This window comes from Orcinus orca, chromosome 4 (assembly GCF_937001465.1).
Source record: "Orcinus orca chromosome 4, mOrcOrc1.1, whole genome shotgun sequence".
Lineage (NCBI taxonomy): Eukaryota > Metazoa > Chordata > Mammalia > Artiodactyla > Delphinidae > Orcinus > Orcinus orca.
The window spans coordinates 135,263,394-135,278,169 of record NC_064562.1 but is presented as its reverse complement, the minus strand read 5'-3'; the positions used below and the strand labels follow the sequence as shown (position 1 = coordinate 135,278,169).

Here is a 14,776-nt window from a genome sequence, read left to right as displayed (position 1 = left end):
AAAGGATCTGACAGGACCACGCCTGCTTAGGGTTGAATTTCAATTTTCCTGTTAAGGATAAAAAGGGATTAGAATGACGATTAAAGCATACACATTAAAAACCTGATGAAACCTGTAGACAGGTTGTGATGAGGCGCGAGCTTCGTTGTTCTTCCTCTGGCTTGAGCAGTTCTTCCAGGTTTTGAGTTCCTGCTCTGTAAAGTGGGCTGCAGATCCATCTGGTAACTTTGCGGAAGGCCATGGTAATGGAAAAGCGGCACAGTGAAGATGATCAAGCAAAACTAAATTAAGACAGCATCATTAGAAAATTCAGAGCAGATAAACGGTCTGAGCTGTGAAGCAACATGAGACAGGACCTCATGGTAGAACGGACAGAGTCAGCTCATGATGCAATTCAGACTTTAGATAGTTCCTTTTGCAGCTGAGGAAAGGCCGTCTTTAGTGGTGCTCTCCATCTTTCCCTGAGAGCTCTGCATATATTGGCAAATGGTATCCCACAACCCCAGTAGAAGAAATCGCTATTACCTCCAGCTCTGATTATTTTCTGTACTTGGATAGCAGACTTCTTCCAGCAGGAAATGTTTAAATTGTTATGAAAACAGTGTTGTCCTTGCAACTTGGTTACCTGTTTTTTGCTTCTTGACTGTTCTTTTAGTGGATATGAAAAGGCCACAAAGCTTTCCTTAAGATCGGATAATTTTACAGATTATAATTTTTTAAAATAATGAGTTATTATTCAGGTATTACTGCAAAATTGGTTCCTATGTCTTCTTCAAGAATAGAAAATAGTCTCTTTTATTTCTGATCAATGGAGGATTGGCCATCCTGTGTTGCACCAAATCTTACAGAACAGTCTGAACTGACGAGTAACATGAGGAAATTTCATCTAAAAAATTGTATTGAAAGGGGAGCTTTATATGGAAACAGACATGGATAACACTTCTTCTGGATGCTATAATAAAATATTTCATTAGTCTTTCAGGAATGGAAGGCAGATGGATATTTAACTGACACTCTGCATAGAAACCAGAGACTGAACATTTTATTAATTTTATCAGTTGCATGGTACCAACTTGAATGGAAACCAAAGATTGAAGTTTTTATTCATTTTATCTGTTCCCTTATGAGGGGAAAAGGATTAACTGCAACTGTTCTTTATCTGGATTTCTGATATCTGAAATGGAAACTATTCTAGTCTGTGTAGCCTTTAAACAGTCTCTCCTCTTCTTGTTTATTTTAGTTGGTGACATGATTTTTGCCCATCAAATCAAGTTAATTAATCATTTAAGGGGAAAAAAATTTAAATTCTTTATACATCATTTTTAAAGTATGATTTTTGGAAGCCCAGAAATTCTGCTGTGCTAAATGTTACTCAGTTATTAGACATATACAGTATCTCAGGACATGTTGGAATGAGGGATTCTATTTTCCTCAAGTGCACCAAATTAGATTATCATCTGATTAATTTTCTTAATGGGCTAAAATTTTAGTGAAAGCCATAGAAGTGGAGCTGGGGGTTGCAAAAGTAAGGCCCTTTCCCGAAGAGATGGCCATTGACACCTAGACTGGAATCAATGGGCTAGAAATAGAGCTCCGTTCAGTAGGTAACAGGGAATGCTGACAGCTGACTTCCTCATACTAGTCCATGGCACTATATAAATATGCTAGTGAAATTAAAGTTTCACAGATTATTTTTAGCAAGGTGTTAGTTCCAGTAGCCTGAAAATTTTTCTCTCAGGTATTGATATTCTGCAACCCTTGAGAATTCAGTTACATATAATCAGACATTTCTCTCTCTCTAGAAGCTCTGCAGGACATTATAATGTGCCCTTCAGACAAACAAGAAAAGATACCCTCCATGTTGGTACCTATCCTTCTCTTTGCCTTCACTATGAACCATCATTCTCAAACATAAATGTGTATCAGGAATACCTGGAGAGTGTGTTAACACAGATTGCGGGCCCTCAACGTCAGTTTCTACTCAGGACACCTGGGGTGGGACCTGAGAATTTACACTTCTAACAGATGTCCAGGTGCTACTGAGGCTGCTGGTCCGAGGACTACAATTTGAGAAGCACTGTCTCCAATGAGGCAATGGATAGTAAATCAGACAGGTTATTTTCATACATAGTCAATCTTCTATGCCAAATTGCCACTTAATTTAAAGAACTTTCATTGTAGAAATGGTTTTGTTTGAGCTTCAAGAAAACTATTGTTCATCTGTACAAGAAAGATTCTTTTGATTCTTTAGTCTTTCAGCATTAGCATTTAGCCAACATCTCTTAATATAAATCAATCACTGACATGCACACCATTTTCAGAACTGTCTCCTATGGTTGTACAGGTTGTAGAAGGTACTGGCTAAGGGGGTAGGTGGGAGCAAATCCAGCCGGTATCGAACTGAACAAAACTTGCATCCAGGGCTTCCCTGGTGTCGCAGTGGTTGAAAGTCCGCCTGCCGATGCAGGGGACACGGGTTCGTGCCCCGGTCCGGGAAGATCCCACATGACGCGGAGTGGCTAGGCCCGTGAGCCATGGCCGCTGAGCCTGCGCGTCCGGAGCCCGTGCTCTGCAACAGGAGAGGCCACAACAGTGAGAGGCCCGCATACCGCCAAAAAAAAACTCCAAACAAACAAAAAAAACTTGCACCCACCTGGGGGCTGCAACTTCCTACCCAGAGGTAGGGAGACTTTTTCTAATTCACAAAACCCGTAAACACTTTCCATTGAATTAAAGCACATTCTCTGCATTAAACTCTAAACCTCTTGGTCTTAGAATGACTATCGCAAGCTCTCCATGCAATGCAAAGACTTCGTAGTGGGTGTGCTGGATCTTTGCCGAGACTCGGAAGAGGTAGAAGCCATTCTGAACGGAGATCTGGAATCAGCAGAGCCTCTGGAGATGCACAGGCATAAAGCTTCACTGAGTCGTGTCAAACTTGCCATTAAGTATGAAGTCAAAAAGGTGAGTGGCCTACTTTCATCCAGCTCCATATTAGAATAAACATGTAATATCAACTATGCCATAATCCCAGGAAAGATTTTAAAATAATAGCAGTAATAGATGTTATTGATAAGAAGATTTATTTCACTTCATGAAAGAGATTAAATGAAGTATCCTGGTAAAGTTGTGAGTCAAGTATCTAGCTCCGATCCTTTCCACTTTTTATCCATTTTTGGACCTTGGATAAGTCATAAAACTTCTTTAAATTTCTTTTTCCTCATATAAAAGGAGAATAATACCTCTTATCTGTCTCAGGGTCTTGGTGGGATTTCAGTGGATTAAGATACGCAAAAGAGCTTTGTAAACTGCTCATTAAAATGCATTTAATGATAATAAAATCTGTTACTTGTAAACATTTCTGTAAGGCACTGTTACTTACATTCGCATGTTAATCTTGCAATAAGCCTTTGTTATTATCCATTTCACCTATAAAATAAGTGTTCGATGATGAGATTTCTATTCTATAAGGAAACTGAGGTTCACCAAGCTTAAAAGACGTGCCTAAGATCACACAGCTATGGAATTTTATGCAGTTGCCAAAAAAAAAAAAAATTATGATTACTTTTTTACTCTGGTTACTGCAGATAGAACAGTTATGTATTATGTGTTTGCTACTTGTATGGGCCTTTGAAATAATTCATGTAAATTGTAGTTAGGACATTTCACTTATAATAAAAATCTCAGTTATCCAGAATCTAATCGCTTATACATATTTTATACAACTTAAATTTTTGTTCTTTAAATCACAAAGAAGTAAGCTGTTGTCGGGAATAGATCTGGTTTCATGAACTGGTCAATCTATGGAATCTTCTCTCCTTCCTGCAGTGTGACATGGTGCATAAGAGGGCAGGCCCTGGAGCCAACTTGCAAGGGTTCAAGTCCTGACTTGTCTTCTGTGTGTGACAGGGCAAGTCACTTGATCAGTCTAAACCTCATTCTGCTCGTTGGTAGTGGGGACAACTACTGTTTCGGTTGTTTTAAGGATTACGTGAGCTAATGCAAGTAAAGTAATTAGCACAGGCATAGTACATGGTGATTGCTCAATAAGTGTTAGCTAATCACATTTCTGCATTTGAAAATGCAGAATGATGGCTCTTAAACAAGTTCAGCTCTTAGTCATCAACGACATTTCATGTTTATTGTGCTGGTTCTGGTTCTTAGTGGTAGACCATAGCCAATTTAAACAAAATAATTCAGTAAAGGATATTAGGAGGCTCACAGAATCATTAGGAGAGGTGGAGGAACAAGCTTATCTAAGCTGTGCTTGCAGAAAGCTTGCCCAGAACCAGGCCCAGAACTGACCTGGTAAGGGAGTTTCTGTGGCCCAAACAGAACAATTCTGCCTCTGCTGCAGATGGCCAGCTCCCCACCAACAGAAAGGATGTGCTGAGTGCTGAGTGCTGCCTGTTATAAAAAGCCTCTTCCAAATCAGAGGTGTGCGCATATGCCTCTGACCCGTGGAACCTAGGCCAAAGTTTGCACCCTGGTAGCAAATGAGGATGGGGGAATCTCTCTCTCTCTCTCTCTGTGTGTGTGTGTGTGTTTCTATGTGTGTACACACACACATACACAGTTCTACCACAATGTAGAAAACTTCCACATTGTAGTGTTCACAAGATTATAGCCAGCCATTAATGACAGATCTCCCCTCTACTTAATAAGATAGTGAAATGTGAAGATTCTCAGTAAATGCTGAGGTAAAATAACTTTTCAAGGAAGTGTCAGTTACAAGGTAAATGAATTGGATTAACTGCCCTCCTCTCAGAGTATTCTTGCTAGTTGAAGTTTTGCTGTATTGGAAGAAAAAGATAGTTTTGCATAAGATTGATATTAAACTGTTTTTAGAAAACTGTCTGGACATTTATTCACAGATCTTGCAATAGGCATCTCTCCTCTTTAGCACCTGAGAGGAGAGAATTGATTTCAGTTGTCACTGGTTCTTTATCATTGCTTTGAAAGTGTCGTATTAGCAGAGACAGCTCATCTACAGATGTGCTTCTGTTAACCAAACTGTCTTGCAGAGTGAATGTCTTCTTGCATGTTGATTTTAAATAAATTGATGTGTAGGTTACAATGTATGAGGTGTCAATTAATAATAAATTTGCTATCCGTCAACTATCAGGAAACAACAACAACAAAAATGTATTCGGAACTGAAAGGAGATTTATGACTTTGCAGGTATTTCTGGTTTTGTCTGTTTTATGCTATAAAAGGAATATTAGTTAAAATATTTGATTTGGAATCTTCACCCAATAACTGTATATAAGAACTTTATTCTGGAATGCCTCCCCCAAAAGCCCTAGTTCCTCTTTCTTTCTCTCCAAGGCTTCCTTCATTCTTCACTCAATACTCACCCATCTCCATCTAGCAAGGATCAAAAATACCCCCACCCACTTCTGCTGCTTCCTTTTTCCATCATCTCGTTTCTAGTCCCCAAGTAAAATAACCTCTTGGGTTATAATGATTCATGAACCCTACCCACTGTGACACTGAAGTAGCCCATAGCTATATGCATGGCATTGGGATTTCAAAATACTTTATATGTTATGGAATTCCCCCCCTAATAATATAATAAACTTGTATATGTTCAAATCAACCCATAATTCCACCAAGGAAGCCAATTTGATTAATGTTAATTTGTTTAGGTCCCATAAGAAACTCAGGATGTCTCTTCTGCCATCTGCCCAAGACCTACCCCCAACTCTGATTCTGAGTCTGTTGGGTTCTTTCTGGGCTCAGGTCTTCCCTAGGAATAACCATGAGTTCACCTTAGGCCTTAGAGGCTCAATGACAGTTAATGAAGAAAATGAAAATATAAAAGATCTGAATAGGAGAGGTCTGAACATGAATTTAATGTTTATGTGGGAAAGGATTTTTTAATATAAAAGCAGTAGAAGATATAAAAAACAAAAATATAAATTGTTTGACCACATGCAACTTAAAACCTCTGTACATCAGAAAGATCATAAACAAAAAAGGTGAAGGGCAAACTGGGAACATTTTTTTCTATACTATAACTTACAGAGGATTGATATTCTTAATATCCAAAGTACGCAAACAAATTTATAGGGAAAATTTCCAGAGCCCTGTAGAAAAATAAGCAAAAGGCTTGGATAGGTAATTCACAGAAAAGAAAATTCAAATGGCTAACAAACATATTTTAAAATTTCAAACCCTCTAGTAATAAAAGAAATGCATGCTAACATACAGATACCATCTCCTCTCACTCAAATTATTAAAGAATAAAAAATTACAATTCTCAGTGCTGTTGGTGAAATGAGCAATCATACACTACTAGTGGGGAACAAACAATAATGTGTCTTCTATCAGGGAGTGGATGTTGAAGCTTATTCATCCCAGATTCACTTCTGAGGGGTCTTTAAGGTAAATAATAAAACTGGAAAGATAGTAAATGTTATTACCGTTTGTAGAGTTACCCACATTATTCTACAAAAGAGAATGGAATAGAGTGGAGGGTGAAATTTGGTTTTTTGAAAATAAGTACAAGAAAATTAAATTTTAGGCAAAGCATTCATTATTTTCCAATTAGAATAATGGACTATTTGCCCTCCAAAAAGTCCTGAGCTCTATTTATGACTGTACCTCTATCTTCTCTGACTTGAGGATGAATATCAATCCACTCCCCCCATAGAAGTAACGGGAGTCCTACCTATCTCAAGTGAGCTTCCTCTATTGTAAGAAAGCCCCTGACAGAGATAAAAGATACTAGCACTGGATGGATCATCAAATCTGGAAAACCGAGCTCTTGAGAAAGAGGAAATCCTTTCCTGAGTTCTTCCTCCTTGCTCTATTTCCTCCAGAGAGAGATTAGGTTTAACCGTAGAAAGATCATCTAGAAACGAGACATGCAGCAATATAGACACATAAAATTATCCACTGTGTAGGCAGAAAGTGTGAAAAGAAAGCCCAGAAAGTGAGCAGTACAATGAAAGAGTGGTAAATCCACTGCAGAGACTTTGGCGTGCATGTGGCAGCCGGCACGGGAAGGGGTCCTGCACTGTAGGGCTTCTGCCATGTTTGTGCTCAGGCACCTGAAAGGTAACAGTCGGTTAGCTCTTGGTAACAGCATTTTGCACTCAGTGGGTTTGAAATCCAGAAAACGTGTACAATGTAAGTTTTCAGGGGTTTAAAAAAAATTTTTTTTTTATTGAAGTAGAGTTGATTTACAAAGTTGTGCCAGTTTCTGCTGTGCAGCACAGTGGAGTTTTCAGTTTATATTTCACAATTCAAAGAACTTTAAAAAGAAGATGAATGATCTAGTTTTTATTCACAAGAATATTTTCTTTTAAATATTGTAAACTGTGGCTCCAGCAATGTCATTAAAAACAAAAACAGAGTGTTCCTACCATGTTTTTGTACAACAGTATTCCCATGAAGATAGTTCTTGGAAAAGCTAATCTGATAAAAAGACAGTGTAATTTTTTTAGGTTGAAATTTATCAACTGCCCTGATTGGTGGTTCAGTTTACAATCTGTCCGTCATTTGGTAGGGAATAGAGTTTGTTCTCTATGCTCCAGTCGTTTTGTTCCATTGAAAGACTGAGATTTTCTTGTGTGTCAAGCATTTTCCCTTTATATCAGAAAACCTCAAATAAGGGTATTATTTCTGTAATGGTTTCAATTTGTTGGTCCACTGAAGTTAAGAAACAGCATACAAATTTTATCCAGCTGGCCATGACTGGTGTGGCAGCATAAGGACATTTTTTAGGAGGTAAATCAGTTTTAAGAGATAAAGGTTACTGCCCTATTTTGAAGTCATTGAAAAGAGCAAAACTCAGCTCCTAGAAGGATTAGCTCTTTTGCCCTCACTTGCTACTATTATACTGGTTTTATTTTCTTTTTTAAAATGTTCCTTGTGTACTTGTATTAGGATTTTAAATCATTGGAGGAAAATATCTATTTGTGTTTGCTTTCCGTGGATTAAATGCCATATGGTGCCGTATTGTGATCTCAGTTAAGAAGAGGGTAGAATTAATGGTATAGGAGATATACCTGTTAGGTTGAATCTTAAAGTGTAACAAGTGAAGTGCAAACACCATGATTTTGGCTAGTATTTAACATATGTTAAGTGTCTGCACTGTATTGTACAAGTCACACCAGGTCAAAGATTGATCATTGCATAATGCCATATGGAAAGGATTGATTTCCACCAAGTCTTTGAGGGCCTTGTAAACTTTATACAGTATAATTAATCCCATAAAGCATTTAAAGATTCAAATTTAAAGATTAGCTCAAGGAGGAAGAGCAAGAAGATGGAGCCATACTACATTACTATTTCTGTACTCAAGAGTTTAAAACCTGAGAAAGGCTGGACAACCACAAAAGGGAAGTTTGTCCATCAATTTCACAGGGACACGTGTCCAAGTGTCTCTTAACTTCATGCGGATTTTCTGTTTTACAGAAACCCTTGGCCTATAAACAAGTGCGTGTTGGCTTCCCAAGTGGTAATCTGACCTGATGACAGTGTATGCTCTACCTGTAGTTTTCTCTGAATGCAACATTCCCATTCCTAAGCTGAGCCTAGCTGGAGTCACAGGACTGCCTTTTAGTTACATCTCTCCAACTTCCCACAAATGCAGATTCTCCAAACACCAAGACATTTGGACCAACTTTCAAATTAAGAGTATTTTAAATGCTGATTATTTATCTTGGCAAGCATATGGAATCCAAGTCTCCATTATAATAACTTCTTCACATTTATGCAGAGCTTACTGTGTGCTCTAGAACAGGGACCACTTATCACTTACTGCAGTACTGATGTTCCCGTTTTGGTTTTCTTGTACCAAATACCTTCCTGGCGTGTAGGAGGGGCTTATGACATTTTGAAGAATGAATGAATGAATGAGACAGACATTTAAGAACCGTAGAACGGGGACTTCTCCGGTGGTGCAGTGGATAAGAATCCGCCTGCCAATGTGGGGGACACAGGTTGGATCCCTTGTCCGGGAGGATCCCACACGCCGCGGAGCAACTAAGCCTGTGTGCCACAACTACTGAGCCGGTGCTCTAGAGCCCGTGAGCCACAACTACTGAGCCTGCGTGCTGCAACTACTGAAGCCTGCATGCCTAGAGCCCGAGCATCACAACAGAGTAGCCCCTGCTAGCTGCAACTAGAGAAAGCCTGCACGCAGCAATGAAGACCCAATGCAGCCAAAATTAAATAAAATTAAATCTTAAAAAAAAAAAAAAAGAAGAAGAACCGTAGAGGGGATGAAGATTCTTAACACAAAAGGAGGGGTGAAGCAGAAAGATATTGATCCAATAGAGTACAGGGGCACAAGTGGAAGTTTGGAGAAATTCTCAGTAAGACTCCTAGGAAATTGTTACATAGACCCCAGGAAGCCTTCAACCTTGATTTTATTTCATCATGAGTTCAAATAATGACTGCATTGATCTTGAAATACTGTTTTCAAAAATCAGAACTTTGGAAGAGTGACAGAATCTTGAATTTGGAAAGAAGATCTAATGTATACTTAGCCACTAGCAATGACCCATGAGCCTCAGGACCTGGGATTTTTATAACTAAATTAAAAGGAACTTACAAGATAAAATATGTTTTTTCACATTGAACTCATCGAGCAAGAAAAAAATAGCATCTTCCTTTTAGTACTTTCAATCTCCCAAATCCTGCTGTTCATTTCCTTTGTATTATTGGGAAAAAATTCAGTTAAGTGTTTCAAACCTGATATTTGTAAACTCATCCTCACCACCTCTGTCAATGGATTGTCAAGTTTTCCTTCTGCACAGTGGTGGCAGCTGTCATAGCAAAGTCAGTGGACTTCCCAGAGGGCGGGTGCACACTGGGGAAAAGAGTGAGAATTTGAGGAAAATTGTGCCTCTACTGCCCAACCTGGGAGATGAGGTTTTACTTTTGTTTTTTCTTTGCTTTTTTTAAAAAAATTAGAACAGCTGATGGTAAACTCTACACCACTAAGTGGAATCCTGTTCATTTCCTTGAAGAAATAAGTAAGCTATTGGTAAATAGCCAGGTAACTTGAGGAATTGCCTAGAGTTACTAAGAAGCATTCAGCTCATTAACTAGAACTTGATTAAAGTTGACCCCTTTGCTTAGTGGGAACTGCGGCTGCTTCCTTTGCCTCTCAGAATTTGCAAAAACATTTCATGGGTACTTCCTAGCAGGTTCTTTGTTGTTTATAGCATTTTATAGAAGACAGTTATACCTTGATTTTTGTGTTGCTAAGCACTCTTTTTTAAAAATATGTTGACACTCGTCGCTGATTTGTGAATGACCCTGAATAATTCCCAAGCTTGGGCAAAGTGCAGCTGGCCGTTCAAAGAAAGGCATATCCAGCTGCAGATAGGCACCTTTTGACGTAGGGGCCTTTTCACATGGGCCTGACTACAAATATATTCTGCTACCTTAATGAAGACAGGACCTTAATGAAATCCCAGTCCTTCTATATAGATGTAGGCAGATGACTTAGCAAAATCAGATGGCAATAATAAAATAAAAAAATAATAAAATAAAATAGCAGGGCTAAAATAAGTATAATTTGCTCATGTTTTTCCTGATTAGAGCTGTAATTATAAAAGAATTGATAGAGATAAATGTTTGTGTGTTTTTCACCTGTGATAGAGGAAACAACAAAAAGAGTACAGATTACTAAAATAGGATGGACATGATATTTGATGCCAATTCCTGGAAGCAGAGCAAACGTGGATCAAGCATAACACTTGGAGGTTCACTGAGTTTTTGCAAATCTTTTGCATATTTGCTATGGTAGGGCATACATCCACATGGGACATATCATGTATATATTTTTCATAGATGTATCATTTTAGGAGTTGCTCATGAAACAGTAACATTTCTCTTTTAGCTGTAGTATCCAGTAAACCAAATAACTATTTTCTTTTCCATTTTGAACTGAATGCAAGTAAGCTGACAGACAGCAACATGGGACACGTTTCCGCAAAGGAAAGCGTATGTCACCCAGATTCCAGAGAGGAGTCTGTAAATACAGAGAGAAAGAACTATGATTAAGGACAACGACAGTTTTACCCTCATGTTTCCGCTTTAGTTCTTGTAATAGTTCTGAAGCAATTTTGAAAAACAAAGGGAAAGTAAAGAATATTACCAGAAACCTTCCAGTGCCTATATCCAGCGCCTAACATCTTTAGGATGCACACGCATTCGGTAGCCCAGCTGTCGACAATGGCATGGTAACCTACTTCTCTTTCTCCCTCTCTCTCTGTTCCGACCAACAGTTTGTGGCTCACCCCAATTGCCAGCAGCAGCTCTTGACAATCTGGTACGAGAACCTCTCAGGCCTGCGGGAACAGACGGTAGCTATCAAGTGTCTGGTGGTTCTGGTCGTGGCCTTGGGCCTTCCGTTCCTTGCCATCGGCTACTGGATTGCACCTTGCAGCAGGGTACCGGCTTTTCCACCTCTGTTTCCTCTGTGGTTGGTGTACCATGTCCTTTGAGGATGAAAAAGGAAAAAGCTTCCTACTTAAGGCTCTTATCAGTTTTACCCTGAATGTTAATTGACTCAAGAATACGAATTCTGCTTTTTAATGACTGGATTAGTTCAAATAAGGGATGAAAAGAATTTGGTACTAGTGGGATAGATCATATTTGCAGGCATATAATACTTAGGCTTTTAAGATAAAATCCCCATGGTAAGCAGGAGGAAAAGCTGCTTAAGTGAAGTAGCAATTGTACCGATTCTATTGCCAGCTTAATAAATAGTCTACCAGGCTGGCCTGTGGAAGAGGAAGAGCCCTACTGCAGTAGTTCCAAGAAACAGTTAACCTGAGAACTGAAAAGGCAGCTCGGTTGAACCTGTCAAAAAGATCTGAGGCTGGGTGTATTAAGCTAGGTTCTGAACAGTGGTATTATCCAAAGTCTTTAAGAAAGCACATGTCAGGTGCCCCTAGCCCTTTGTTCCTTCAGGAGATTCTAAAAAGTGTTGAATTTGGGTTTGGGGGCTTTGGATTTTTTAGATTGTTCATATATTTAGTTTTGTTTGAATCATTTTGTTCACTACCTTTATCCCTCTCTCAACTTTGCCAGTTTACAGTCAATTTTAATTGTGCCTAAGAGATCCTCTAAACAAGATGTGAAAAGGAATAGGAGTCATACTAACAGAATCTGTATTAGGTTAATAAAGGACACTGCCAGGGAGAAGAAACAGTTCTGAGATCCTTTAGTCTTATTTTTATATTCTACAATCTGGTTTTGTTAAAATCAGAGGCAGTTTCAGGCAAAATGAGTCAAGGCCACTCACAAATGACCCTGGAAATTCGTCATCTCTCTGGCGCATCTGTCTCCCCCTGCAGAGTCCTGCTCCGCAGGCCCATATACGTGTAAGAATATTCATCCATCTCACTTCGTCGTTGAGCTGCCCATGCAGTTTAAGGCAGAAATGTTGTCATTTTGATCAATTTTGATGGCTCAGCTAAGTTGCTTTTTTATATATCATGGGCAAATACCTCAAGATTCTGCTAATACATAAACACTAAAAACTGAAAACTATAAATAAGGAGAGAGCATTCATTAAAGCAAAAATCATATCCCACCCAAATAATTTCCCTTCTTGGGGGAAATGAATTGGAATGTTCAGATTTATACATGTTTGTCTCTTAGGGCAGCTTACCCAGTTAAAACATATTGAGTTTGAAGTAGGCATCTTGAAGTCTATTCTTTTTTCTCTTCGCTTGTAAAAGTGCAGCTAATGATGTGGTGAGCTCTGCCCAGCAGAGAAGGGAAAGGAGGGAATTGAGTCGTTTCTGGAGCCCACATTTATACCTGCCATATACCACTTATCCTCTGGTGAAAGGACAATATAGTAAGAATTCTCCCCATGTATCCCATTTTTTAAGATAGGCATGCTGCTTTTTTTTTTTAATGTTATTTAACATTTTCAAAGATCAACCTTTAGGAGAAACAGACTTGGCAGCTCCCCCCAGATCACGATGTGCTGTGGATGAGCTACCCCAGTGTGTCTCCTTGGCAGCTGGGGCACAGCACAGTGTTATGTAAATGAGTGGTTTATTTTTCTGTGTCTAATATGGAACATGTGACATTTGTCTGTGTGCATTCATGTCCAATCCCAGAAATGCTTGACATTCTTTGGTTATTTGTTGACATCAAATTAAGTTTCTGGACATACAAAAACATTTGTTTGAAGTGACAGTCTTTTACATGTGAACCTTGGTACTTTTTAAGGTCACAGACTGAGTTTGAAAGTAGGGTCTGAGTATGCAGAATAGAGAACTTCTCTGATAAATCTACCAAATATACCTAATTCTTAGACTGCAGACGCTCTTGGGACAGGAAGAATTGTTTTTCATTTCTACTAGAACATATGGCTTTTAAGGACATTATATCACATGGGATTTAAAAAGAGTTACCTTAAAATCATTATAATCTGAATTTTAAAAGTGCTTTTGTACTATTTATATGATTTTCCAAACTCAGGGATGACTTTTCATTAAGTTAACCTACCTAGAGGTTTTAATTATTGTGTATCTCTCTGCTCTTATTGGATAGCAACAGATAAAATATTTATGTTTATTATAATATTTTCTGCCTTTTTATATCATACAAAGTACACATTGATTTTGGAATATGTAGAAGTGAGAACAAAAATTTACTTCTGTAGTAGTAAGTTTTTTTTAAACTTCAAAGGCTTTGTAATGTGCTACAAAAACATCATAACATTTCAATTATAAATGAATGAGTCCACAAACTCATCATAACATTTCAATTATAAAGAATTACATATTACAAATTTGGAGTTTCTTTTCCTAGACTCTAAAATCCTGACACTGCATAATCTTTCACGTAAAAATAAGAATAACCAGTATATGCCTTGTAATTTCCAGAAATGCATCTGTGAATGAAGTACATCCTAAGACAAATTGGATATTTAGAAACAATGAAGTTTGAAGACTTCTTAAATTATTCTTAGAGGAAGCATCCCCTAAAAGGAGTAATTTTTACAATGTATAACTCTTCAGAAACAAAAGCAGAATTCTGAGAGTGTTCTCATTTTATCTGTTTTTTTTTTTTATCCTGTATAGTAGTTTTCATAAGTGGAAGCCAGATTTCCTAAAGTAAAAGGTTTTGGTGTTTTTTGTTTGTTTTGTTTGTTTGTTTGCCTTCTTACAGCTGGGGAAAATTCTGCGAAGCCCTTTTATGAAGTTTGTGGCACACGCTGCTTCTTTCATCATCTTCCTGTGCCTGCTTGTATTCAATGCCTCAGACAGATTCGAAGGAATCACCACGTTGCCAAATATCACTGTTATTGACTATCCCAAACAGATCTTCAGGGTGAAAACCACCCAGTTCACATGGACTGAAATGCTAATTATGGTCTGGGTTCTTGGTAAGCCTTTTATTTCAAGTATTCTAATTTCTACCAAAATAACATCCATATAATGATTGCCATGTTCTATTTAAAATGCTGTGGTACGTTATATGGTGACAACATCCCCACTGTAAGATAAGCAGAATAGCAAATATTGGAATAACGTGGCAGCTTGATAATGCTGAAAGGTATCCCTTAACACTAAACAAAAGTTTTATGAGTAACATAAGCTTAATTATAAATATACCATGTTTCAGAAATCCGACTTCAATTACTGAATAAAATGCCATTTTTATATATACACTACCAACTGTAAAATAGATAGCTAGTGGGAAGCAGCCGCATAGCACAGGGAGATCAGCTCAGTGCTTTGTGACTACCTAGAGGGGTGGGATAGGGAGGGTGGGAGGGAGGGAGACA

At 38.3% G+C, this 14,776-nt stretch overlaps 1 protein-coding gene across 2 annotated transcripts in view; it reads left to right on the top strand.

Moving 5' to 3' along the window:
- Window positions 1-14,776, top strand: part of TRPC3 (transient receptor potential cation channel subfamily C member 3) — an 80,879-nt gene that overhangs the window by 26,113 nt on the left and 39,990 nt on the right. For both annotated transcript variants that reach the window (XM_049709543.1, XM_004265099.3), the window contains exons 3-5: window positions 2,776-2,964; window positions 11,250-11,414; window positions 14,158-14,374. In XM_049709543.1, coding sequence (XP_049565500.1) covers window positions 2,776-2,964; window positions 11,250-11,414; window positions 14,158-14,374 — 571 coding nt within the window. The remainder of the gene's footprint in view (window positions 1-2,775; window positions 2,965-11,249; window positions 11,415-14,157; window positions 14,375-14,776) is intronic.